Here is a 27,066-nt window from a genome sequence, read left to right on the forward strand (position 1 = left end):
GCAAAGGTCATTTTCTTATTTTTTTTCTTTTTAAATAGGGGCCGCAGATACAAGGGGGGCCCCTGTGACATCGGCGTTTATGGGCTGCTTGAGAAAGGTGATTATTAATGGCAGACGCGTTGAATTTGAGACACGGGGAGTGAAGGTGCTCGGGCCGGTGGATGTCAAAGCGTGTCCCGCCTACTGAGCCCAGAGGAAGGCGTGTAGACAGCGGACAGGCAGTAAGTACTGTAGAATGACTTTTTCTTCAATCTTTGGCTCCCAAGTTCCCCCCCAAAAAACCCCACCAAGCAATAGATATCTTTAAAAACAAAAAAACCTCTGGACTAAGTGTTGTTTTAACATTTAAACATTTGGATTGGCTTCTCTATATTTGTGTATTAACCATGGGACAAAGAAGAAATGATTTTCATAATGATCGATATTGTTGTTTTTTCATATATCTTACATTGATTTTGGTGCCGATCAGGCGTTGTCGAGATTTTTTGGAAGTTCACTTTGTGATACCCATGCCTCCAAAATTTCATGCTGCTGAGAATTTCAAGTGGCTTCTGGGACTAAACTTTCCAGATGGCTGGTTAAGCAATGACCTTGTGTAGTTCCTTGAGTTTTATGTCTTATGGCAAGTCATTAAGCTTCATTTCCATGCTCTGCCAACGCACGCAACTCTTACGTCTTCTTTATCTGGCGCCATCCATCTGTGTAGCCGATTGTCTGAAAATTGATAAACGATGTAGTCCGGTGACAAACTCAAGTATTGAGTCTAGAATAAAGCCGATTTTATCCAAACTCATATTCAGTACAAATAAACAACAAAAAAGCCTTTTATATATAAGCCTTTTATATATGCTAAGATGAAAAGGACAGTCAAATCCAAAATATTCTTTACAAAAATGTATTCTATGCACGCCCACATGTTTGATTTGCGGAAAAGAAATTCATCAACAGGTGGCCATTTTGCCTATTGTTCTTGTCTGAAAATGATATCATAGTGGTTCAGAGCTCAGGTGACAACCAATCACAGCTCAGGATTTGATTGTCACATTAAACAGGTGCTCCATGATCGGGTCATTTTCAAGGCGACAGCCAGTAACAAAACGGCCGCCACCTGAGATAGATTAAAGAAGACACGAGGGAGCTGAAATTCCACCCAGAACTTTGACAACATGTCCAAGTTCGATATAATATAATAATGGGTGGATTTTCCTGCACAATTCATATTTCCCCAATGCAGCATTAGGCCAAGTTGATCCTCTTAAAGAAAAAAAATTGAAGTTGACCCCCTTTAAAAAACCTGCAATGGGTGATTAAAAACATCAACAAATCTTCAACCTTGGGAAGTTTCGTTTCATTTCAAATGAGGCTCAAATCACTCAAAAAAGGGAAACCAGCAAAGATCCCAGAGGCACTTATTGTGTATCCATATATTTGCTGTCTTTAATATTTTACAAGTATACTTAATAAAATGACCTTTGTCAATACATAACGTTCACAAACATTGGTCTGCTTTCCGCTTTTTCTAGACATTGAAACGTAAGCTCTTTTTGTTTCTTAGCAAATAGCGGATGACAAACCAAGTTGTTGACGGCTCAGCGTGTTTTATACACAAACAAGACCTTCAGCAGCCCATTCAAAACAACAACACACACACACACACACACAAGCTCAAAGTTGAGGATGATGAAAATGTGTTTGAAACCCCGCCGAGAGTTACTGACATTTGTAGGCACGCTTGGAAAATGTCAAAAGCACTTTAAGGCCACGGTTCATGTGTGCATATTTTTTTGTGGAGAATTCTAGTAAATGTCCGGTAGATGAGGGTACTTCCTGTCCCAGTATCCGCCGGTGAAGATCCAATCTTGGGAGCCGGTGTGCGGGTTGGGGCCCTGCTGGAACCACCTGACAATCGGAGGAGCAATAAGGCCTTGTTTACACGTAACCGCGACTCTTTAAACCTTCCTCCCTTTGGGTGTAAAAAAAATTCTCTGTCAAAAAAAAAATCGCTGCTTTACAAATCTGCATAGTGCCGTTTTATTTTTTTAAATATACTGTATATATCAAATTATTATTTACAAGCATGCCAAGCCACTATCTCTATGTCTATCCATATCTCTATGTGTCTTTGCACATAATGACTCACAGGCTAGGCGGCATGAAGATCCAAAGCCACTTTTAACCCTTGAGCAATATTTTGACCGTTTTGGGGGCATTTTCTTCCATAGCTTTCTGACAGTATTTTAGCCAAGTTGAACTTTGACATATTGTCACAATCTGGGTGAAATTTCAGCTCCCTGGTGTCTTCTTTCAGCGCTATCCCTTTGATGTGAAATGCCTTTGATGTAAGGATCAAAGGATTGGACAATACTGCACAAGGGTTAAAGCGCACAAGCGGCGTAAGGATCTCGTGGAAAGAAAGGAGGGAAGTGGACGACCGGAGGAAAAGTAGAGCGGATGAGCGATAAAAGCGCGCGCTCCGCCCCGCCCCCCTTCACAGCCCGTCTCCACGAGAGGGGGGGGGGGGGGGACACACGTTTCAAGATGATATCTCGGCGCCGAGGATATGAAAGGCTTTTCTTTCAATTATTTCTGCTGATATCCCATCCCGCATGTCGGGCACGTAGCCGTCAAAGTCTAACCTTGGGCCAAGCGCGTGAGCGGGAGAAAAAAAAAAAAAAGGGAAGGAGAAACAAACATCCGTTTGGCTCAAGAGTTTTAAGTAACAAACACACTCTCGAGGAAACCCCAATTTTTAGTGGAAAACACTTATTGATGTTATGTCTACAATTATTGCACACAAACACACACACGTACTGTTTATATATATAATGTATGTCTGCGGTCCACCCGGTTGGAATGCGGGATGGTTCCTGCCCACTGGCTTTGCCTGCTGTCAAGACATCAGTGCACTATATAGCACAATGTTTTCTGTAATCTATATCGTTTCTGTCTGTATTTGGTACATGCAGCATCCACATCCTTCCCGCCGGAAGGGGGCTCCTCCCACCCGCGCTCCCTTCTGGAGGTTTCTGATTTTCCCCTAATTGGGCTTTTTGACTTTTTCCTTCCCCTTCCGGGAGCTCTGACAGGGGACGCTGTTGTGTACCCTACACTGAAAAGATGTCTCTTTTTTTCGACGTGACCTCTTTCCATCCGTGAAGCCCTTTGAGACTTTGCTGATTTAGGGCTATACAAATAAAATGTGATTGATTGATTGTTTATATATACGAACGCAAAATGGCCACCCGCGTTAGCATATTATACGGAGAAAAAGGAGCGCAAACACCGTGAATAGCGACCATCAACCACGGCCCCTGCTCGGCACACAACCTCCGAGGAAAGCGTCTCGCGTCCGACGAAGACGGCCGGTGACCATTTTGGCTTCAATTAAAGGGATTTGCATCAATTACTGAAGACGTTTTCATCGAGTGAACTCACCTCGTTTTCCACTCGTCCTCCATTTTGGAGCTTTTTTTGCGGGCGGCCCGCTGCTTCTCCTCCAGTCTTTTTTTCTCCTCGCTGGCCAGGTCTGTGAGAACAAGAGCGAGAAGTTTGGAAAGCAGTGACTGGCAAATCTTTTCAACCAAGTAATACTTGAAAAAATAACTCATTCAATCCCAAGGACGTATTTTCACGTTTTTAAATAAGAGTTCAGACATTGTCCCAGGCGCTCATTTTTTTTCTTCTCTTTCTTTCTTTGAAGGCTTCTAAAGTTTATAAATCAAACACCAACGGCATGTTTTAAGTTTTTGTTTTTTAGGTCTTGAGTGTTTTTTGTTTGTTTTTTTACTAGAAATGTTTTGCACTGGCTAGGGGGCACTTGGACGAAAACATATTTCACAGAAAAAAGGTTGCGAACCACTGACCTAAGCTAACGTGATGTACGACGTAACAAAAGATACTTTATGAAAACGTAAGCGCCGACCAAACGTTTTGTTTTTGGGAATGGGCATCGTGTCTACGCGGCGATTTCCGGGTGGCGCATTTAATTTGGAGGAACCGGTCGATCGGAACGTTCCGGCTAAAGCGCGAGCGTTACCGATGTCGCCGTTCTCCATGGCTCGAATGTCGGGCCTCATCCTGCAATCGGTGGGAGGCAGGACGCCCTCCATGTCCCGGCGCAGCTCGTTCAGCTGCATGGCGAAGGACGTGAAGCTGTACATCTGCCGTCGAAAGAGTCGCTCAATGGCGTTCATTTCAATCACGTTATCGGGACGGGAAAAATTGCGCCAAAGGTTCGGAATCGACCGAGCGCCGCCTCCGTGAGTGAAAATGCGCCGAGTGATCTTACGGCGTTTGCGGGTTTCTCGAGTGCGATTTCAAAGCTGACCTGGGCGGAGTTAGCCGGACGGGGGGTGATCCTCCAAAGTAGCCGGCTGCCCGGGATCACGTCCACGCTGTCGGGCGCTTGAGAGGGAACGTCGTCCTCGCTCTCGCCCTGGGCCTGTTTCAGCAAGCGAAACGTCACCGTCGTCGTCTTATTGAAGTCTTTCACTATTTGGTTCTCTTTCTAGGGAAGTGCAAATCGATACTTTGTTCTCTTTTTAGAAAAGTGTAACAACAGTTTTCTTCTCTTCCTCTTCATTATACTAATATGACCGACCCTTTCTTGAAATCTACCTTACCTCAAAACCCGAATTAGAATACAAGCGTTATTTTCAAGGGCTGACTTGATTTTACCATCAAATCTTGGGTCAAAAATGGACGGGAGAAGTTCTTAAAGTCCATTTCTGATACTCCCAGGAAGGCGGCGCGGAGCCGTTACCTTTCTGCTGGCGTCTTTGCCTTCTGCTCCTTTCCTGTCGCTTTTCCTGTGAGCCTCCAGGGCAGCGGGATCGATGACGTACAAACACTCGGTCCACTTGCCGTACAGTGCGCACAGCTTCTTTTTGCTTTGGCGTGCAAAATAAAAAAGTCATTATTTTTGCTTGTTTTCTCGCTAGGCGCTGACAACGTAACGCGACAACCGTCTTTATCAGCATTTGTGCCACGAAATATCGCATGTTGTGCGTTTAGTGGCGGCCTCACGGTCAACAGTGTTAAATGCCTGGCAAAAAAAACCCAAAAAACCAGAAAGTAAATAGCGCAAATAATAGATCCCAGCTGAGCTTGCCTTCCCCCATGAGCCATCTGCTCTGCTGTTTTTTGTTGCTTTCCTTGTTATCCCTGCTTGGCAGCTTTTCCTGCAGCGGTGGAATTTAATTGCTCTTGTCTACGTTTTTGAAACAAAATCAATAGTTTTTTTTCTCATTTTGGGGAAACCAAATCAATATTTCGTCTTCTTTTTAGCTTCTTTTAATTGCAATATCAATAGTTTATCTCCATCGCTTTCGCCTTTCCGTAGGAAATATAGCATAAAGAGTTTGTTTTCACTTTAAGAAAGTCCAACATCATCAGTGATTTATTTTGTAGGAAGGTCCAAATGTATAAGTGCACCGTCATCAGGTTGTCTTCATTCTGGCAAAGTACATCAATATTTTTCCTTCTTTTAAGGAAGTTGCAACGTCAATGGTTCATCACTTGCATAAATACCGTGTTTTCCGCACTAAAAGACGCACCTGAAAGCCTTCATTTTTTTAAAAAAAGCTGACAGTGCGCCTTATAATCAGGTGCGCCTTATATATGGATCAATATTGAGATTGGGATCCGTAGATGGGAAATGAAGTGATAAAATAAGCTTTAATTAAGCTTTTAAATAAGTTTCTTTTGTGTGTTTACAGTTGAACAAGTTTGAACAAGGTTGCTCACATTGACATTGACTTATTATTGAGAGTTATCATTGAGAGAACTATTGAGAGTTTAGAGTTATCATTTGAGTTATTTTTATTTCTTTGAATATTACTATATTGTGATTGAAAACATTTTAAAATATTAATTGAGGGAGCGCCTTATAATCCGGTGCGCCCTATATATGGAAAAAGTTTTAAAATACGTCATTAATTGAGGGAGCGCCTTATAATCCGATGCGCCTGATAGTGCGGAAAATACGGTAGTTCTTTTTGCGAAGGTGTGACATCAAAGGCTTTTGTTCATTTTAACAAAGTGGAACATCAATAATGAATCTTCTTTTTTAGGACAATGCAACATAAGTGGTTTGCTTTCTTTCCCCCTCCAAAAAAGTCATCGTTTTGCGTTGCGCTCTTTAGTAGTCAACACAACCCGGGCGCTTTTCAGCATTTTTTGCCGGCGCCTGTGTCGGGCGCCGGTGTACACCCCTCGCCTCCCGCCAAGTATTATCGCAAATTACACATTCGGCGGCGATATCGCCGTCAACGGCTTGAAACGCTTCGCAAACCCTGCCCCAAAAAATGCCATCTTATCTCCCGTTCCCCAATGAGCCATCTGTTCCACGTTTTTGTGGCTTCCCACCTTAATCCCACTTGGCCGCCCTTGGCCGGTGACGTCGGAGGTCTACGTTTCCGATCGGACGAATGATTCATCGAGGGGGAACGGTTCATTAATAACACGCTCCGCGATTGGAGTCCGGCCAAAGCGCTTGGCGAGTCCGGCCAAAGCGCTTGGCGAGTCCGGCCAAAGCGCTTGGCGAGTCCGGCCAAAGCGCTTGGCGCCGGCGGTTTTGATTTACAAACGATTTCGGTAAAGTACGCTTAAAGCAAATATAATGAAGGATGAGGATATTTTGATGGGCTTTTAAGAGGCGGCGTGATGCGTTTGCCGCAGAGTCTTTAATCCGAATGGCTCAAAAGCAAGAGCGATGACAACGCTACTTCCCTCTACGCGCGCGCAAGGGTTTGGAAATAATGAAAGCGCACAAGGAATGATGAAGTGTGATTAAGTAGACGATGAAGAGGATGCTTTGTAGATACGTTTGTAAATGGCGGCAATTAAACAGCAAGCTGTTCGGCATTCATTTAGACTCTGGTTTGCCTGACGGCCGAAAACAAAAGAGTGGGAAGTTTTCAAGAAGAAAGCTTGTACAACTGGCCGAAAAAAAACAAAAAAAATATACATATATATGATCAAAAATGGAACTTTGTGGTACTGTCAATTTTCAAAAGTCATTTATTTGCGCGCGTACCTTTTGTCCAGAATGTAGCCTTCGACTTTGTGCAGCTCTTTGCCAAAAAGGCCACACGGCTTGAAGTTGAGGCAGCATTTCTCACCAGTTCTGCAAAGCACACACTCAAGGCTTAAATATGAGTGGCTGCATATTTATAAGAGGACAAAATAATAACCAACGTATCCATGTTGTGGCTGTTACGTTACCCTACGCGCAGTATTTTGTCCAGTCCTTTGACCTTTACATCAAACGCATTTTACATCGAGGGGAAAGCGTTAAAAGACACCGGGGAGCTGAAATTTCACCCAGATGGGGAAATCAGAGTTAGTTATCGCACTTCCGGGAAAGCGTGGAATAATTAGTCCAAAACACGGACACAGCACTGCAGTACACAGTACAAGGGTTTATTTCCTCCGCGGTTAGCATTAGCAACGGCAGCCGCCGACCGAGGTCACTTCTTTACGAGCAGAGAGAAATCTCTTACTTGTGGTTGATCACCTCCACGCTTCCATACTGCTCAATCCACAGCTGTCCCACAATGATGTTGTGCACGCAGCACGTGGGGTTGGTCCACGTGTAAGCTTCGCCGTGCCTGCGCAGAGCACCCGAACCTTTTAGCGTCCGATTAGGAAGCCGTTTGACCTTACGGTGCGTTTCGGCCGCCCCCACTTGGAGAGCTCCAGCGTGAGGACTCCCTTGGGCTCGGCTTGCATGCTCTTCCCCCAGAACTTGAGTTTGGGATAGATGGAGCCGTGGAAGACAAAGTCCTGCCGGAGGCCCTCGGCGTGGAAAGCGCTGATGGGGGGGTGGTGGCTCACCTGCTCCGATATCAGGCGGAAACCCAGGTCCTCCCTGGTCGATGGACAGATTTCAAGAGATTCAGAGGGGGGGGGCGGCTCCGGTCGCGCCAATGGAGTCGGACTGACGTTTTCGGGCCTTGGGTTTTGCTTTTGAAAGCTAAAATACTAAAATGCTTCCACCCGCGTCACGTGCCACCCCTCGTTACCTGTCGAGTTCATCATTTACTATCGTTCTAAAATAGGACGCTTTAAGTTGATTATTTTTCCTATGGGCAAGTATTTATAGTTATTTCTTTTTGAGAACAGCTCAGACACTTTATGTTAATTATTTCATGTGGACAAATATATAATAATCGTTAAGTTAATGATGAATTTGTCTGAACAGATCTGCACTTTAATACTCATTTCTTTTTGAGAACCAGACTTTATGTTGATTCTTTTTGTGGACAAATGTATACTAATAATCCAGTTATTTCTTTTTGATAACAGATCTTTTGTATGATCCGAAAGAGGAGACTTCATGTTGATGATTTTTTTGTAGACCAGTACAAGTGAAATTTGAAAGGTTCTAAAGTTTCATAAATCAGTCACTGATGAGTATTTGTTTTTTTACAACCCCCAATAATCCAACCAGACCAGACCTCACCTGACTAGTTCATAAGTTTCTCCGAGCAGCGGGTTGAAGGGCTTGCCTGTCCTCTCCCACTGCGATGCCACTGCCGACACCGCAAAGGCCGCGACGCACTGATGAGTAAAGTTGCACGAGTCAGCAAGATTTTCCCGTGGAAGTCCTCCTTTTCCTGGCTGCGCTCGTATGTTTTGGCTTCTTGTTGCTTTACCTTCATCCTGTCAAGGGAGTCCATGGCGGCGTTGGCCCGCTGGATCAGATAGGTGTGCTCCATGTACTCGGTTAGACGTTGCAGGAAGCTGAGCGGCTCGTTGAAGATCACGGGCATGGCGATCTTGGAGAGCTCCTGGAAGCCACCCCGGAGAGGTTCGCTGAGCACGCGTTGCCCACGTGACGAGAAATGGGGCCGTGCGCCCCGTTCTGTCTCCGGCGAGTCGAGGCGTGTGCCTCTCAAGCCTAGACCTTTTTTTTTCCTACAATGCCTTCATAGCGCCCGCGCGACAAAGCCAGCCGGCTCATTGGTCTAGCAGTATGATTTTCGCTTCGGGTGCGAGAGGTCCCGGGTTCGATTCCCGGATGAGCCCCTTTTTCAAGTGGTTTTCATCCATTGATTGGAATTTACCCGTCGCCCCTTCTCACGGACCCAATTCTGTCTGTCATCGGTCAAAGTTTGCTTCTCAATTTGGAAATGAGAGGTCCTGGACTCCAATTCCAAATTCGACCAATTTCTGCCATTGGACACATTGTGCCCATGTGACAAATGACGGGACCGAGATGTGCTTCCTGTGGCTCATTGGTCTAGTAGTATGATTCTCGCTTTGGGTGCGAGAGGTCCCGGGTTCAATTCCCGGATGAGCCCCTTTGCAAGTGGTTGTCATCCGTTGATTGGATTTTGCCCATGTGTCAAGTAATGGGGCCACATCCCATTCTGTCTCTGATAGATAGTCCCTTCTCAAGCCTCGACCATTTTCCATGCAATCCCTGCATAGTGCCCATGGGACAAAACCGCCTGGCTCATTGGTCTAGTAGTATGATTCTTGCTTTGGGTGCGAGAGGTCCCGGGTGCAATTCCCGGATGAGCCCCTTTTTTAAGTGGTTTTCATCCGTTGATTGGATTTTGCCCATGTGTCAAGTAATGGGGCCACATCCCATTCTGTCTCTGATAGATAGTCCCTTTTCAAGCCTCGACCATTTTCCATGCAATCCCTGCATAGTGCCCATGGGACAAAACCACCTGGCTCATTGGTCTAGTAGTATGATTCTCGCTTCGGGTGCGAGAGGTCCCGGGTTCAATTCCCGGATGAGCCCCTTTTCATGTGGTTTTCATCCGTCAATTGGATTTTACACATCGCCCATGTGTCAAGTAATCGGGCCACATCCCATTCTGTCTCTGATAGATAGTTCCTTCTCAGACCTAGACCATTTTTTCGTGCAATCCCTGCATAGTGCCCATGGGACAAAACCAACTGGCTCATTGGTCTGGTAGTATGATTCTCGCTCCGGGTGCGAGAGGTCCCGGGTTCAATTCCCGGATGAGCCCCTTTGCAAGTGGTTTTCATCCGTTGATTGGAATTTACCCGTCGCCCATTCTTACAGACCCAGTTCTGTCTGTCATCGGTCAAAGTTTGCTTCTCAATTTGGAAATGAGAGGTCCTGGACTCCAATCCCAAATTTGACCAATTTCTGCCATTGGACACATTGTGCCCATGTGACAAATAACAGGACCGAGATGTGCTTCTTGTGGCTCATTGGTCTAGTAGTATGATTCTCGCTTTGGGTGCGAGAGGTCCCGGGTGCAGTTCCCGGATGAGCCCCTTTTTTAAGTGGTTTTCATCCATTGATTGGACTTTACCCATCGCCCATGTGTCACGTAATCGGGCCACAACCCATTCTGTCTCTGATAGATAGTTACTTCTCAAACCTAGACCATTTTTTTGTGCAATCCCTGCATAGTGCCCATGGGACAAAACCAAGTGGCTCATTGGTCTAGTAGTATGATTCTCGCTTCGGGTGCGAGAGGTCCCGGGTTCAATTCCCGGATGAGCCCTTTTACTGGTGGTTTCATCCATTCTTTGGATCCGATAGATCCCAGGTTCAAATTCTCACCTTCCATTTTTTCAGAGAGTGGTTTCACCCTTTTTCTCAGGAATTTGTCCCACGGCGCCCCGCGTGACAAAAACGGAGGCCTTTAAAGTCACGGGTATGTTTCCCGCTTCGCGTGAGAGGTCCCCGATGAGCCCTCTCGCGTAGTCAACGGGACTTAGCTTCAACACAAGAGAATTCACGAGCGCGTTGCGGGACGAGCGTCTAACCATTCCGATGCAGTTTCTGAGAATACTCCAAATGCTGAAGTCATTTCTTGAAAACATGGGTGCAGGTAAACTCGTCCTGAAATGATAACACACGGTACATTTCTGAAAAGCTATCTATCACAGTATTTTGCTTTCGGTACTTTTACACTGAAAAATATTCTCAACTGACCGCCCTTATTTGGTTCAACATGGCAGACACACAATAGCCACAGGCGTCATATCTTATTTAGATCTCGGCTAGCTTAGGAGGCTTTTCGTGTATCGGGTGACCGCGACAAAACCCGGAGCTATCTCTATGACGTGCGGTCTAACGGGCAGGTAGTTTCAAGTTGTGCTTCGGACCAGCCGCTTGCGCTTGAAGCTGTCGAGAAACCAACCGATCATTCAATTTCCAGGCGGAACTAAAAGTCTTTTACGCCCTAGTGCTGTTTTGAAGATAATTTCAAACCTGTTTTTAACGCTGAAAAGAAGAGGCTTTTTTAAAATTTTCGATTATTCATCATGTTTGGTTAAACATATCTATTTATTGCCCTTTTATAAAAGACAGTATATAAACAAGGCTTCAAGGCTCGATACTTACAAAAAATAATAATATATTCAAATAAATAAATCAATAATAACTAAAACAAATTCACATGACATGGAAAAACTTGGCACACAAGGCAACAAAGCCAACTTACTTGCTGAGTGCAAACTAATGAAAAAAATGAAATCTACTTAAAACCAAGCACATTATTTACTATAAAGCAAATTTGAATCAATCAAGATGTCGTTTTCCGTCATTTCAATCCGAATTTATCGGATTTTTCAAAATGGATCTCAATTGACAGCTACCCATGTATAGATTAGGGATCAGGTGAGAAACTCAACGCCATTTCACACTGGTAAATAATATAGAGGGTGCCATAAGCAGAAGCTTTGGTCATGCAAACATATGGGACATTTTCGGTCTTGATTGACTTGACATGGCTTTTTAAATGTTAATATGCTTAATTAATTGCGCCAGCCAATATCGCGATCACGGCTAAAATTTGCTGAACTGCGCAGCCCTGCTTCAGCACCAAAATTCATGTCTTCTTTCACATTCCGAGACGTTAAGAATTTTCCGAAAATGTGCCACTTTCGACGAAATAAAATCCAAATTCCTCTCGACAAGCCAACTGTCGTCTTTAACCGTTTCCTCCATTACCAGCTTGAACTTGTTCCCGCCTCCCAAAAAGCTCCTCGTATTTATTTTACTCTCTCGGCTCTTTCCACTTGACGCGCTGAATAATTCAGCGCGGCGGCGCCCCCGAAAAAGCGGCGCGCAAAGGACAGGTGTCTTTGTCTTAGCCGTTTAAATATTGATGAGGGCTCGGCGTCAGGCGCTAATCAGTCAAGTTATGTTGACCGCTCCCCGCGGGCAGGCGGCTTTTAATGAACCGCTTCAGCATGCGCGTACTGTACTTGGCGCCGTGTCCACTGTCCGTCACGCTTTTTCGGAGAACTGGTAAAACAGCAATGAAGTCCATTTTTTTTTTCATTCACTACCAGTGACGGATATAGACAGATATATATATATATATATATATATATATATATATATATATTTTTTTTTTTTAATTGGGCTGTCGGCGGTTTTGCTGCGTGCGTTTTGTAATGAAAGACTCCAGCGTCCCGGCGTGCGCCGCTGACCTATGCTTGGCGATCCCGTTGGGGTGCGTCTGCTGGTCGTTGCCACGGCGATGGCCCTGCGGCACGCCGTCGGGGCGACCGCCGCCGCCGTCCGACATAAGGGCAATTTCTTGGTCGTCCGGCTCCTCCCGCTCGAAGGAATGACTTGCAACCGTCTCGAAGCCGCTCAGGGAGAGCTCTGAGTCCGACCCTGGCCAGCCAACAGATTTTGGGGGTTTTTCTAGATAAAGTCCGTACCGGAATGTTCTATGCTGCCCCGCCAGTGTAAACACACTAATCCGAATGATATAGGTTTTGTGGACTATGAATTTAACAGCAAAATTTTATTCATCCTAGGGGGCGGCCATTTTGCATTTGACCGTGGACGGAAAATGATACCGCAGATACTCAGGGCTCAGATAACGACCAATCACAGCTCAGCTTGCAAACATCACATGAGCAAATTGAGAAAACTTTAGGTGTGAGTAAAATGTTTTTTTTCATCAGTGTGATTTCTTTCTAAATGTCATATCATTAAAAAAAAAAAAATACATGATTAAAATAGATGACAAAATTTAAATTCTGATTTTTTTTATAAACTATAATATTATACATTTTTATTTAATTATTTCTAAAAAAAATTACAAAATATTAACGTGGATTTTTTTCCATGAGGCCATATTTGCAATGACAAAATTGTTTTCAGTCTCAATTTTTTAATATTAAATATTAATCTTCTAAAGTAAATGAATAATTCTAAATAATTTCATAAGTGAACAAAATCAAATTTTCCCCCCTTAATCTGATTTTTTTCTAGAGATGGTACATTTTTGAGAAAAAAAAGAAAATTACATGGGATTAAAGTGGATTTTTTTTTCGGTAAATAATTTTTGTAATAAAAAAAATTATAAATATATTTTTTAAAAGTTGAACATTTAAAAAAAAAATCATAATTTTACTAGTTAAGAATATCATTTTTTTTTCTCCTGATGTCTTTTATAGGTTTATAAAATTAAAATGTTGTTAGTAGTATATGCTTTTTCTAGATTAAAAATGGCATATTTCTTATCAAATGTGAAATAGGGTTCACCCCCCCCCCCAAAAAAAAAAAAAAAAAAAAAATCAAGTTATGAAACTGACCAGACAAGGCGTCGTGGAAGTCATCGTCGCCGAGGCCGGCGGAGCACTTGAGCGCGACCTGCTCCAGCTCGTGGTGCTCGCTGGCCAGCGTCTGCAGCGCTTTGGACAAGATCTTATTCTTCTCCACCTCCAGCTCCAGTTTCATGCTACGCACCTGCGCACACGCAATCAAACGCTGCAGCGCATCCTGTGTTTACGCGGAGAAGAACGCAAACGTTGAATCCAAAATCCTCAAGTCATTTTTTCCATTCAAACTGAACCAATGAAGAATCTCAGAATATTGTAGTTGAAAAGTAGCAAATACAGTTGTTGTCAAATTGAATATATTGGTGAATAAAAAGGCCACTTATTATTATTTTTTTAAAGCAATAACTCTAAAAAAATCAATTTTTTTATAAGTTTTTTTTTTTTTTTTCCCGCAGATATTTGCGATGGCGGTTCTTGAAAAATGTGCTTTCTAAAAGAGGTCCCTGACTCCAAAAAGTTTGATAAGCCCTAGTTTAAAAAAAATAATAATTTTACATCATTTATTTCTTTGATTTGGTCAATGAAATTGTTTTTCGAGAGTACTTTTGGTTTCCTTCACAATAATAACCTTGGTCTTGTACCAACCCACTTTTGCAAACACAGAAAAAGCGCACGAGCCAATCGGAGCGGAGCACATTTGAACCTGCGCCGCCGCCGCCGTCATTTACCGAGACGGGAGATGCGGCCGCACGGGTCGAGGCGTAATGGCGGGCGCCGCCCGTTCCCGGGGCCGGGAGGACTTGAGATCAAATGACGGGTAATGGACACGCCGGCGTTGGCCAAAACCGCCCGAGTAATAGCGAGCGTGTCGGAAGCACTTTCCCTTCCAAAATACATCTCGCCGGATGACGTACAAGCAACCGAGGGAATATTGGGGCCAAAGATAAGATAAAATAAGGAGAGAAAGCCTCGTCGCACTCAAAAGTCTACACACCCCTGCCGCAATTTTCATGATTTCGTGAAATCAAAAACAACTCCAAACAATACGACTCCATTGAAAGCAAACTGATTTGAGTAAGATTGGGGAGGGAAAATACACCATAGGGTCCATGCGCTTGCAAAAGTGCGCGCACTCTTTTCATAACCGTTTGGATAAAAATACTGTATCAAAAGTATAAATGGAATCGGTATCGAAAAAAGTTGAAGATTGAAGATCTTGTTTATATCTTTTCAAGGCAAAGGTGATAAAAAAAAGTTCTTTTTTTAAAGACTAATAACTAACAGTTTTTGATAACAACTTATTAACATAACAACATATTAAACTTATTCAATTATGCAAGTAATAAAGCGGAATCACGTCTTTTCCAGATCTAAAAAAAATTGTGCACATATCTAAAACGAAAATAAAAAGCTGTTTGTCACAATCGTCATGAGTCAGATTTTCTCCATATACGTAATATGACAAGATTCAAGCAGATTTTTAATGACGATTGATCATTTTTTTCAACAAGCCAATTCCATCTCGGGCTGAATAAAAGAAAGTCGCAGTGGAGACGCCACGCCGTCTTCATAACGCTTCATTCGCGGTACGCGGCCTCGGAGATGGCCAATATTCGTTATTTGCCAAAACGCGCAGTCCGGGTTGAGAAGGCCCCGGCCCCGGCCAGAAAGCTGCGGCCCGGCTCTTCCGCCGGATGATCTGGCAGCTTCTTTGCTCTCTAACGAGCGTGCTAAATCATTGCGTTTTTTTCACACCGATCTCCGAAAGCGGGCGCGAGGCATGAACGGCGCCGTCGTCGCCGCAGATGGCGGCCGATCTGCTCGAAAAGAAGGCCGTCCGAGGTTCAAGGTTGGCAATGGGCACTTTGTTAGGTACGGCTGAGCGATAAAAGAACCACAATTACACGTGAGACGTTTAGCTGAAAACCTCGTCCGCTAGCTTAATGCTAGTGTGCAATGCAAAACACCAAAGCTGGGCTAACGGAACTAGCATCGAAGTCAAGGTTAGTCCCAAACTAAACAAAACAGAAAGTATGCGAGTACTTGACACCTCTGCTAGCTTGATGCTAACACGTCATTGGAAACACCATAGACAGGTTCACAAATAGCAGCAAAGTAGTAACATGCTCGCGATGTCTCTTCCCACTTTCTTCAGATGAATACCGGTATGAGAATTCACACTTGAGTACAAATTTATGATACCAAGTACTGATATCACTAGCAGATGTTGTATCGCAATATGTGAACGATCCACGTTGTAGTATCTCAACAAGGTAAAGACGACATTAAATTCATTTTTTTTATCATTTGCCAAAAATAATACAAATAGTGCTGCAGCATTTTGAGCTATTGTGACCATTTTTTAAGATGATATGTGATTTTTTTTTTGTCAAAAACCCTAAACAGGGCAAAGCATTTTTGAAAAAAAGACTTCATACAAAGCGCACTGTGTTTTATTTACTAAACTTTTCAAACTAGATTTTTAGTGGTATCGCTTGGCATATTTTAGTCAGCAAATCCAAAAGACATATTGAGTAATCTGTGTTATTTTGCTAAATTGTTGCAGCAATGACAATACATGGCTATGAGTTCAAACAAAAAAAAGGTAAACATCATTTTGCAAAGGAGTCACTATCACATAATTCAGGAATGAGTTGCTTCATGTGCCAAATAATTTGCTCTTAATTTGAAAAGAAAGCTAAAAAAGCATTCGTTCACATTTGTCGACATCTACGGAAGCCCATTTAATAGTTTGTATTGTAACTATCAAAGAAGAAACTCACCGCTTCCTGTTTGGAGACCAGTCCAAGACAGATGGCCAGGTAGGAACCGGTCTCTTGCGAACGCTCGCGGACGGCCCGCAGCTTCTCCATAGTGAAGGATGGATCTTCTGCCGAAGGACAGGAGAATCATGGACCCGCCGTCTCGAGTCCGTCTTAAAACCACAACCCTGTCTTGAATCTTCAATTGGACCTTGTCTAAAAACTTGAATTCTTTTCTGCGATCCCGCTATCAAACGATACCAGCCATGACGAAGGATAACCGCATTAAGATTTTATTACTTCAACTAATGCTGTGATCTGAGCATTGTTTTTATTTTTTTGTTACCTTTCTGCGGGCCGTCAGCCTTGACGGCAGACAGCAAGGCTTCCACTTCCCGCTGCGTCCCGGCGTGGCTGGCCTGCGCCGCCTGCGTCCAGAGACGCAAACAAACGCGGTCAACGTGACGTATGCCGCCCCTTCCCTGGATTCCAACCCCTACTTTAAAATCTTGGCCCTGGCTTGAGACCTTACTTCCAATCACGAATCTGTATAAAAAATCAAAACAAAACCCCAAGTCGAAGCCCTAACCCTAAAAATCCCCCAAGTGGAAACCCTAATCCTCGGAACCCTATTTGACACTCTCGCGCTTTGAAAGCCACCGCACAACCCTCGAAGGCGTGACACGAAAAATAATCACGGGCGGGCTAGTGAGCGGAGGCCTTTCCGCGGCGCGAACCTTGCGCCACATCTGCTGGCGATAATAACTCTTAATTGCTGTTTTGCCGTGGTATGTTTACGTGTGCGCTTGCCACCTGCAGGGCGTCGGCGATGCGGCCCAGCGAGGAGCCTTCCTCCTCCTCCTTCTCGCCCTCCTCCTCGCTGTCCGGCTCCCGGGAGCAGTAGTGCGTACTGAAGGCGGCGTGCTCCTCAAAAGCGTCCAGCCAAGCCTGCGAGTCAACACACTTTGTCAAGTACAGTGATGCGGTTTTTCTCAAGCTTTTTTCAATGATGTACCTCCTGTGAAATATATTTTCGGCCAAGTACCCCTTATCCAGTACAAATCTTTTGGGGGTTTTAAAAAAACAAAACAAATAAAGACACTCCACCAGTGTCTGATTTATACTTTAGATTCTTTCAAATTTCATTTGTTTTGGTCCACAAAAAAATAGTCCCCTATTTTGGATCATAGAAGAAATCTTTGCATATTTCAAAGAACCCTACAGCACATAGAAAAAAAACTCGAAACGACGGCCTCTTGAAAACGGGCCCTAAATGGAGCGCGACCCATCTTTTGGCCCCCCCTGCTCCAACCGTCGTTTGGATTGTTGCCAAAGCTTCATTGGAAAGCCTGACACTTTCAATCCCTTAATCGCGTCGTCAAAACCTCACCTGGAAAACCTCCTTTCAAATCCTAACCTTGCCGTTCTGGCCACTCAAGTGCGCGTCTTTGGAAATCAATCGGAGTTGTCAGCCCGCTTTGACGCGAGAGAAAGAAAAAAAAAAAAAAAGACATATTTCGCCATCCAAAGCTGGTAAATAACAGAGTACAAAGCATGACAAACAAGGCGGCCATTGACTTTTTCCCCTCAGACAAATGTCACAGCAAATGGAAAAGTGGGCCGGACAAATGTGAGGTGATTTGTGTTCTACCAATTTGCGCCGACGTGTCGTCGTCAAAAAAAAAAAAAAATTGCAAATTGATCGGCCGGTGATGGAGATGACAATGAAAGGAGCGTAAGAACGCGGGAACATCAAAGCGTACTTTTCTTGTCGCCTCGGGCTCCTTTTGGCCGATACTTTGAAGTAATGGACGCTGTCATCGAAGCACTTCAGGGTGAAGACGCATTTATCTTTCGAACGCATCTTGAACGCCCAGGAAACATTCAAATGAAATCAGGCGGAGAACAAAAACAGCATTCCAATATTGTCAAAATAACATTTACACATCATCGTATCTTCCTGAGATGGGTCTATTCATTTGTGTCCATTGTAGTGGACATTAGGACCACATCGGATCCACCCTGTTCATTTTTCAACTTCTCATCGTACGTTGCCTGCACGTTATAGCGGAACAAAAATGCTTTATTTGCACTAAAAAACTCAATCTGAATTGAGTGCTCATGTCCTCAGTAGAGGACAAAGGATGTCTCGTGTTTGGATAGGATGCATTTCAAATTTGCTCTCTGGCTGAGACAAATTGGACACGACAGTGGACACAAATGCCATCGTTTGAAAGAAAGCATTGAAAGAAGACGCCAGGGAGCTGAAATTTCACCCAGATGTTGACATCATCTCAAAGTATTCCAGCTAAGGGATGACACTTTGTTCGAATTGTGATACATTGGTTGTGCCATTTCAAACTTTGCCTTGATGTCACCCCCTGGGTGAAATTTCAGCTCCCCAGACGCTTCCAATGGTTAAAGAGGAGAGTCTTTTGGTTCTCACCAGAAGCTGAGCGCGAGTGAGGGACTTGCATCCTTGCCTCCGTACGTTGGCCGCGGCGTCGGACCTCGGGAAGCAAATTGTGACAACTGAGCACATGCTAACGTTGTTAGCTTTCTAGACATTAGCGCCGCCGTGTTTATTTTCTGAATTTTGATTGGTCTCGTCCACATTTGTTGTATTGCGTTGCTCCGTATGTTTTTTCTATGTGCTAATTATCAGGGTCTGAAATCCGTGCAGTTTTTAAGGCCGGGTACGGAAACAAGATTTTACTCAGGTGGTATTCAGCAACTTGAACTGCTCCTTACTTTACCCGAGTATCACTTTTCAAGCACTTTCACTTTCAGGATTCCTTGTTTGCACTTGTTTGCCTCTCCGGCGGGCGGGCGCGCGGGCGGCCATCTTTCTAATCAAAAGGCGAGCAAGGTCAGAGACGCCACCTACTGTTTGGAGTACCAGGACGCCACGCCGTCGTGGAGGACCACCCAGTAGGAGCGCCAACCCAAAAATCTGGAGCTCTGCGGGGGACGGCGCACGAGGGAGGAATCAGCAAGCGCCGCTCCGTTTTGACAGCCGCTAGCTAGCGCATTTGCATATTCTGGACACGCGCGCTCCAAATGATCCCGGTAGGGGCTTGAACGCTGCGAGCCAGGAAGCCACTTTGGAAGTATTGGTCTGATAATTCGCTCTTATTTTAGGATGATTTTAGGGCTCGGCGTGGATAAACAGCATCCGAAGGGGCTCTTTTGAAACACTTGGAACGCTCGTGGTCGTGACCTTGATGGTTCTTTTCTAAAGCTTTCAAGTCATTATTTAGTACGGCTACTAACGATGAAACAGCAGCAATAAGGCGCCATTGCTAATATAATGACAATGATAAAAACAGCAACAATAATATGAAGAAAAAGAACTTACATTTCAAATCTTTCAAAGGACCCAAGGATGCTGGAGTAAATTAGCCCGATCCCAATTCACCGTGTTTTCCGCACTGTGAGGCGCACCTAAAAGCCTTCATTTTTTTAAAAAAGCTGACGGTGCGCCTTATACTCCGGTGCGCCTTATAGTGCAGAAAATATATATAAATATAAATATATATTTAGGCAAACTGAGATCCTTGAAAGAATGGGTTTTAAATTTGGATTTCTAGCCCGGCAAGGACTTCAAATCAGTTCTTAATTTCCCAGTCATGCACATATGACATGACGCGAGATCTCGCGAGACCTGAGTTGAACCCCCCGTGAGAATGCAGCTTGCACACATCAGCGGGCGGGAAACGTCTCCGTACCGTAGCGCGCGCCTGGAACGGCACTTGACGAAGCGCGGTCTGGAAGTGGTTCAATAGGACATTGATTGCTCCGCTTCACAGGCTTCAATACAAACGCGTCGGTCATGAAAATGTACTCGTGACCGTAGTCGCCCCTGGTTTTCTCTCTAGCCCGGCTAAGCGGCCGGCGAAGCGGCCGTCGATTAGCCTGATCACGGCGGCGACGGGTCAATGAGACGTGACCGAATCGCGGGCCGGGATATACAAATACGCCTCCTGATATACAAACTCATCATACGCTTATACACCAAATATCATATTTATATGTACATTCTACACATTTAATGTACGCATGATTACGTGTATATATTCATGTAGTCCTTAGTGTATATTTAGATATATATATATATTTATATATTAGACTTCACCTTCCAGAGGAGTCCCTCAAACTTCTTGGCATGGCGTCTCATACCCTACGAAGAAAAAAAAAACGTCCCAAAAAAATAAACAGCAACGTCATGGAGGCGTTGACCTTCAGTGTTCGCGCTCACCCGGCGTGCGTTACCCTCAAGCAGCTGCCTCATGGCGCCGTCGCTGGCCAACTCCGCGGCGGTCTGACCTGAGAGGAACGACGGCCATCTTTAAACCGCAGCCTTCCTTCAGCGCTATTAAGCGGCTCCCGCGCACTCTGACATGCTAGAAACACGTCAGTGATGTCACCGTCATCAACGTAAAGAGAGGGGGAAAAAAAGGCGGCGTATGGAGACTAATTAGCGCTGTCAGGCCTCTCGTGTAATCACGGCTTCTCCAGTCGCGGCGCTAATCACCGAGTACCAAGCGTTTAATCAGGCGGAGAGGAAAGAACGCGGCTAAATACCCATAGGTTTTTCCGTTTTAAGAGCGTTTGCTTTGTGCTCTTTTTTTTAAAATGAACACGATTCATGTAATTGGAGTTTGACTTTGATATGGGCTATTGTGGAATTTGGAATATTTTCCCTGCTTTCCCACACACTGCTTCCCAAACTACAATTCAAAGTCATCCAAACCCACTGTTATTCACCTAAATTTAAGGTACGTTAGGAAAGAAAAATGTTGGTTTGGGTAACGTTTCTAACTTTTAACAACTAAACGATCCCTGGTGCAATAATCCAAGAAAAAAAAAAAAGAAAACAATTGGATTTGAATGTGTGGGGGATCTTTTGGTAAAAGAATGGAGATCAAAAGGACCCATTTTTTGCAGAGAGTCTAACCAAATGGATCCGACTTATCGGCTCATATTTTGCAAAACGTCTCTTTGAAGGTGTGTCTAAAACATCCGGAGGGGTCGTTTTGCCACTTTTGTTGGGAGTCGTTGGGGTTGTGCAAAATAACCCTGGACTTTGGCTTAAACTGACCCAATATTATAGGTAATTTTGTGCAAATGTACCATTTTTTTTTATAAAACATTTCATTTTAGAGTGGTCATTTTGTACAAAAAATAAATTCTGTTTTTAGACTCCAATCCAATCATGAAGCCAATATCCCGCATCAAAATAATGAACCCAAATTTGGGTAAAATTTCCAAATTCAAGATCTGACCCAAACTACTCAATCTAGCGTTTTGTGTGTGCGTGTGTGTGTGTGCGTACGCAGTAAATGTTGTGAACGTGTTTGCAGCCACGCTTGGGAAAAGATGAAATAAAAAGTGCTTCTGGCAGCCGCGGCTTCCCCGACAGGTCGCCATTGAACGGGCGTCGGCGTGCCGCAGCAATTTGCTGTTTAAACCGCAATCGTTGAGAATTTGCAGTGTGTCAGCATGGCGTCAGTGCCAGAATGAAAGTTGCCAGATTTTGGTCATTTTCCAAACACCAAGGCGTGCCGGACGGAAAGCTGATCACACATTCAAAAAAACTCACCGCATTAAAGCCAAATCAGGGTTGCCAAAAAAAGCAAGGCCTCACCTCGTCTAAATTTGCGAAGGGTCTTCTTACCGATGTTGTTTTTGAGAGCGGTGCGGGCTCCCGCCCTCAGCAGCTTGGCGGCGCACCGCCTCCGGCCTCGGTAGGCGGCGCAGTGCAGCGGCGTGTTGCCCAACACGTCTGCGCACTCGGCGTCGGGCGGCTTCTTGCTGTTCAGCTGCACGAGCGAGCGCACGAATAAAAGTGAAATAAAAGAGAAGGAGCTAACGCAGGTGGCTCCGCCGACTCCCCGGGGTCTTTATTATCCGGTGAAGAACTGAGTCGCGATTGCTGGGATTTTCAGTGAGCAACCTTACTTTGCTTTCGACCGTAATTTCAAACCCTGACCAAGTCTTAAAAGCCTCATTTGAAATCCTAACCCTGTGTTGAAGCGGCGCAAAAACACTAACCAGCTGATTCAGAGTGGCAATGTCACCTTCTCGCGCAGCTTCAAGAAGTTGGCGTTCCCGTTCTCTCTCTTCCGTCCTTTCGACGGCTGGAAAAAATGTCAAAAATGAGTCAAGATTAGCCCACCGTGTTCTACGTTTATGTGTGGGGGACTCTGATGCGACGTTTTGAAGTTAGTTGGTTTAAATTACTTTCTTAAAAAAAAAAACTTTGTTGTATCACTAAGTATTGGCTGAAATTTGCCATGTTGTCACCATCTGGGTGAAATTTCAGCTCCCTGGGGTTTACATTCAATGCTTTCCCTTTGGTATAAAGATCAAAGAACTGGACAAAATATTTAGGAAGTAACTTCGAAAAAAAGTTTTTTTTTTTAAATTAAATTATTTCACTGATAACTTACTTTACTTTTACTTTACTTAGAAAGTAGTTACTGATGACTTGCTTTGAAACTTGACTGATTATTTGTAATACAAAGTACCTAAAAAAAGCATTACTGGCTGTTAAAATTATACTTTAGTGGTTATTTGCTGTTTACTGATTATTTACTGACTACGGTATTTTCCGCACTTTGTTACTTTACTGATTACCGTATTTTCCGCAATATAAGGCACACCTATTTTTCCGTTTTTTTTTAATATCTTAGATCTTAAATCAGGTGCATTATTTATCTAATTATTTGTTATCTATTTATGGATCGTGATAGTGACAGTGCCAACCCTGCCCTTAAAAAAAAAAAAAAATGCCGGCGGCGAAATCGGTCTCACCCGCAAGCATGCGCCCGATGTCGTCGTTTTGCGTGACGTCCCTGGGAATCTGAGCCGACCCGTTGATGACGGCGGCACTCGCGTTGTAGCGCAGCAGCAGCATGACGACTTCCTGCACGACCGAGCGAGCGACCGACCGGTCGATGCGATCGGTTGACGAATGGAGCGGGGCCGGGCGCGCGCGTTTCCGTACCTTCCTCCCCGTGAAGGCGGCCTTGTGAAGAGGCGTGTCCCCGACGTCGTTGGGCAGGTTGACGTCGGCCCCCGCCCGTTTCAACAAAATGACAAAAATTGCACGTGGAATTGATGTGAAAGTTGATTTTTAAACTTGAATTGCGAGGTGCAATTCTTGAAGGCCAAACCTTCAGTAATTGGTCCACCACATCCGCGTGTCCGAAATATGAGGCCAAATGGAGGGGTGTCCAACCCCGGTTCCACTTACTCTTGCCTGCAATTGAAATCCAAATTTCAAATCAAAGCTTTTGTTTGACAACAAAACTTGAAACCCTACCCATGGTTTGGTGCCCCAACCCAACCCAACCTGACCAACCTTTGCAGTTGATGTCCAACGTGCTCTGGCCGCTCACCTTGGACGCGAGGAGCGTCCGAACGGCGTCTAAATCTCCGTTCCTGGCGCAGCGCAGAAACTGCTCATCCGGCTCTGGATCCTCCATGAAAACCTGAAAGTGGAAAAACCCTCATTTGAAAACCCAAATCTGTTTTGGAAAATCGAACTTTATCACCTTGTCATGTCTTGGAACCCAAATTCCAAACACCGTATTTGGGTTAGGGTCAGAATACAATTCCAATACACAGTGCTGCTGTTTTGCTTAGCGACAGATGAAGCTCAGCTGTTAATGCTCTCAACGAGGAGCTTTGATGATAACAGTCACTAGCCCGCGACTAATTAACGTCAGTATTTTTGAAGAAATGACGCGCTCGTGGGATGGTGTCATCGCGACAGTGGCGGGAGGCGTGCGACGGGAGCAAAGTCTCAGGAGAGTCGGCGATAAGCGACAGGACCTGTCGGAACGCTCGAGCCAAACAGGAAGCGCGGGTCCGCGCGAAGTCCCGCATGTCGACTAGGTCACATGGGTACCAGCAAAATCGATCCTGTGCTGCCCCGCTGATAATATGGAGGCCAGGAGATGGTTGGCTGTGTGCAATCATGGCTAACAGTCAGAAATAGACTTGTTCCATACTTGAGACTTTGGTATCGATTGATACCAAATAAATACCGGCGCTAGTATGGCCAATACCAAGTCTTTTTACGCTCATAAAATATTAGGGTATTTTAAATCACGCATCCTATTAAATAACCAGTTTTTTTTTTGGAATGAAACCTGTACTATGTACTATCCTATATTATTCAAGTTAAGTTACAATTAGTTTTCTACGTCAAAGTCAAAGGTATCTTTGACCCGAAAGATTTTGTCACTTGCTGTCAACTGAAAATGACATCACAGCTGCTCAGGTCTCAGATAATAGCCAATCGCGACTCACCTTATACGTTAACACCCACCCGATTGTACGAACCAATTACATTTCTAAATGTTTTCAGTTCAGTTGGTATCAGTACACTAATGATACCGACTTTGGTATCAATTCCATCCATACTTGTATAGATTTGCATAGCCCGAGTCTCCAAATGACCAAAGAAAAACCTTTTGGGATCGAAAAAAATGCGTAGCTAGTTTGTTAGCATTAGCCTAGCTTTGGCTATTGCTCGTTTTACATGTTTTAGGAACAAATCCAATTGTGTTTATCCATCTCGGATGGCTGTTTTGTCACTTGTTGTCGACTGAAAATGACATCACAGTTTCTCAGATAATGACCAATCAGAGCTCTTCTTACAGCCTAACTGTACAATCGAGTGCTCTTTCGGAATGTTTTCAGTGCTACTGCTCATGGAAATGATCGCATTTAAGAATACGGGAACAACTAATATCGCTATCAAAGGTCAAAAGGCTTTGTCAAAAAACATAACCATAATTCTTCTCCTCTTCTCATTAACGTCCCTTTTGAGCAGCACTTTCCAATTGCTAAACTTCCCTTCGGGGCAAAAGTTAAAAACGAGCAAAATAAAAATCCCCGGGCAAAACACAACCAACTACATTTCCCCGCATTCAATTTGCATATGATTACGCCTTCTGAAAATGGCTTTTTGATGCTATTAATCAGATTAAGGAGGATTTGTGGCAGAATTGAATATTTATGGACTATGAATATGACGCGGGATAAATGGTCGCACGCATTCGAAACTCCTGTTTTTATCTGACGCTCTCGTAATGAGATTCCTAATTATGTACGGTACCATAATTACTGAACCATTTTTGGGCACATTTCTCTCCGCTTATTCAACTTAATGGAATGTTCGAAGCCAACGTTTTATTTATCTGACTTTTTTAAACGCTAATTTCATTAGCTTTGACACATACCGTGTTAAGCTTGGATGAATGAGTAACGAAAGCATTAAATATGTTGTGTCGAATTTGGTGCAAATCGATCTTCATTTCCTGAATCGGAGCCCACCTTTTACAGTAGTTACACAAGTAAATTGCATGATGGAGTGCTACTATTGTGGAACACTTCAAAAAGATGAAGTAGCCCCAAGTCATGAAGCAAGCATACGTTACACAAGTAGGAAGTAACCAAGATTTTGTCAGTGCGCTTTTTCAGGTATCTGTATTTGACTTGAGTGTTTATTTTTCAGTTGACTTTTCAAGTTAGCTTATTTGTACCTTCTGCTCCTAACTTATTTTCACCTCTGTGGATGATAAGACGACGTAAAAAAATGTAGTCGGAGAGAAAGGGAAAGTCAAGTGCAGTCGAGATTGTGAAATATTGAGGAATTGAGGGCTTGGAAAAGTGGAAAAAGAGGAAGATAACGACAGAAAAATGGGACTATTTCTACAAAGACCGTTGCTTGCGTCATCATTTTTAATGCTCCCCGACTCACTTTTGTCCAATCCAGCACTTCGCAACATTTTTAATCAAATACCGCTTGTGAAATATTTTTGTCAGGGAAATACCTCAAATCAGTGCAAAGCAATTTTGGAGTCAAAAAATAAATACAACTAAAAGTAAAATGTAAAGCAACATAAATCTATACAAGGTTTCTGAAAGTATTCGCTGTAAAACAATTTTGCAGCGAGTGGCCTCATGTTCCAATTAATTTACTTTTAATTTGAGAAGAAAGCTGTACTGTCCCCTTCACTACATTGATATAGATTCGCTGATACTTTCAAGAACCCTTTTAAAATTTTACCTTCACGAAAAATGTCTAAAAGCCTATTCAGACCAAGCACATATGGAAACAAGCGATGGAAACAGTCACTCAAGTAAAGCATGGCAAAAAATAAAACTAAAAAAAACTGCTTAAGTACAGAAACAATTTCAAAATATTTGTACCTAACCACTGCGTATTTTATTTGACAGTCAAAATCTACTTGTACATAAATACATCTAAGATGCTGCACTTTTTAGTTTTACCTACTCAATTACTTTGAAACACAACTTTTACATAATCAGTATTTGTTCTTATGCAAGTATCTGTATTAGGTTTCCACATTTGAACATGTTTCACACGTCAATACACGATAGAGTGTACTGTAGTGTATTCTACTTACGGTAAGTTAACGAGGCGCTGAGATCCAGCCGAAGCGTCAGCTCCCTTCTTCGTGCCGCTGCATGTGATGGATTTATTCGATCCCCCACCCGAGCCCAACAATAAGGCGCAACCAGTACAAGGGTTTGCCTGAGGTCCAAGACCGAGTTTACGGGTTACGTTACGGGTGAGAATACTTGCAAATGCACGCGTTACGTCTTCTGTTTACATTCGAATCAGCTGATTTTGACAAAGCGTGACTCGTTTTGAGGGCTTTTCAAAACAAGAAACATCATTGATGATTTTGTCGGCTTGGAAAGATACTTTCCAAATTTAGCAGTTTATCTCACCCTTCGGACCAAT

General features: G+C 43.8%; 2 protein-coding genes and 4 non-coding genes across 11 annotated transcripts in view; 5 read left to right on the plus strand and 1 right to left on the minus strand.

Moving 5' to 3' along the window:
* LOC148416435 (laminin subunit alpha-3-like) overlaps nucleotides 1–19,618 on the plus strand; it is a 33,353-nt gene extending 13,735 nt beyond the window's left edge. Inside the window, exons 27-29 of one of the 6 annotated variants that reach the window (XR_015866911.1) lie at nucleotides 39–221; nucleotides 17,100–17,252; nucleotides 19,071–19,618. Coding sequence is in view for 5 of the 6 variants with exons in the window: in XM_088424895.1 (XP_088281021.1) it covers nucleotides 39–187 (149 nt within the window). In the remaining variant the exon portion in view is untranslated. Of the gene's footprint in view, nucleotides 1–38; nucleotides 1,481–12,768; nucleotides 12,799–14,181; nucleotides 14,611–17,099; nucleotides 17,391–19,070 lie in introns of those variants that run through there. The other 5 variants (XM_088424895.1, XM_088424897.1, XM_088424900.1 and 2 more) reach the window with 5 other exon arrangements.
* On the minus strand, nucleotides 844–26,946 carry osbpl1a (oxysterol binding protein-like 1A). Its single transcript, XM_088424906.1, has 29 exons — nucleotides 26,726–26,946; nucleotides 23,647–23,776; nucleotides 23,460–23,544; nucleotides 23,290–23,365; nucleotides 23,097–23,208; nucleotides 22,335–22,420; nucleotides 21,958–22,102; nucleotides 20,539–20,606; nucleotides 20,416–20,460; nucleotides 19,168–19,241; nucleotides 18,727–18,790; nucleotides 18,044–18,144; nucleotide 17,498; nucleotides 17,094–17,228; nucleotides 16,627–16,708; nucleotides 16,302–16,408; nucleotides 13,552–13,705; nucleotides 12,433–12,622; nucleotides 10,759–10,834; nucleotides 8,658–8,792; nucleotides 8,465–8,562; nucleotides 7,688–7,870; nucleotides 7,503–7,610; nucleotides 7,037–7,126; nucleotides 4,763–4,889; nucleotides 4,328–4,441; nucleotides 4,037–4,160; nucleotides 3,436–3,526; nucleotides 844–1,899 (listed from the first exon to the last, which is right to left on the minus strand). The coding sequence occupies exons 2-29, from the start codon at nucleotides 23,768–23,770 to the stop codon at nucleotides 1,797–1,799; spliced, it is 2,898 nt and encodes a 965-aa protein (XP_088281032.1). The 5' UTR covers nucleotides 23,771–23,776; nucleotides 26,726–26,946; the 3' UTR covers nucleotides 844–1,796.
* On the plus strand, nucleotides 8,959–9,030 carry trnap-cgg (transfer RNA proline (anticodon CGG)). Its single transcript has one exon. It is a non-coding gene; the product is annotated as a tRNA-Pro (tRNA).
* On the plus strand, nucleotides 9,234–9,305 carry trnap-ugg (transfer RNA proline (anticodon UGG)). The gene has a single exon. It is a non-coding gene; the product is annotated as a tRNA-Pro (tRNA).
* trnap-cgg (transfer RNA proline (anticodon CGG)) lies at nucleotides 9,683–9,754 on the plus strand. Its single transcript has one exon. It is a non-coding gene; the product is annotated as a tRNA-Pro (tRNA).
* Nucleotides 10,422–10,493, plus strand: trnap-cgg (transfer RNA proline (anticodon CGG)). Its single transcript has one exon. It is a non-coding gene; the product is annotated as a tRNA-Pro (tRNA).
* Nucleotides 26,947–27,066: the final 120 nt, after the last annotated feature.

The sequence above is a fragment of the Hippichthys cyanospilos genome, chromosome 10 (genome assembly GCF_059441005.1).
Source record: "Hippichthys cyanospilos isolate Australia breed blue-spotted pipefish chromosome 10, RoL_Hcya_1.0, whole genome shotgun sequence".
Taxonomy (NCBI): Eukaryota; Metazoa; Chordata; class Actinopteri; order Syngnathiformes; family Syngnathidae; genus Hippichthys; species Hippichthys cyanospilos.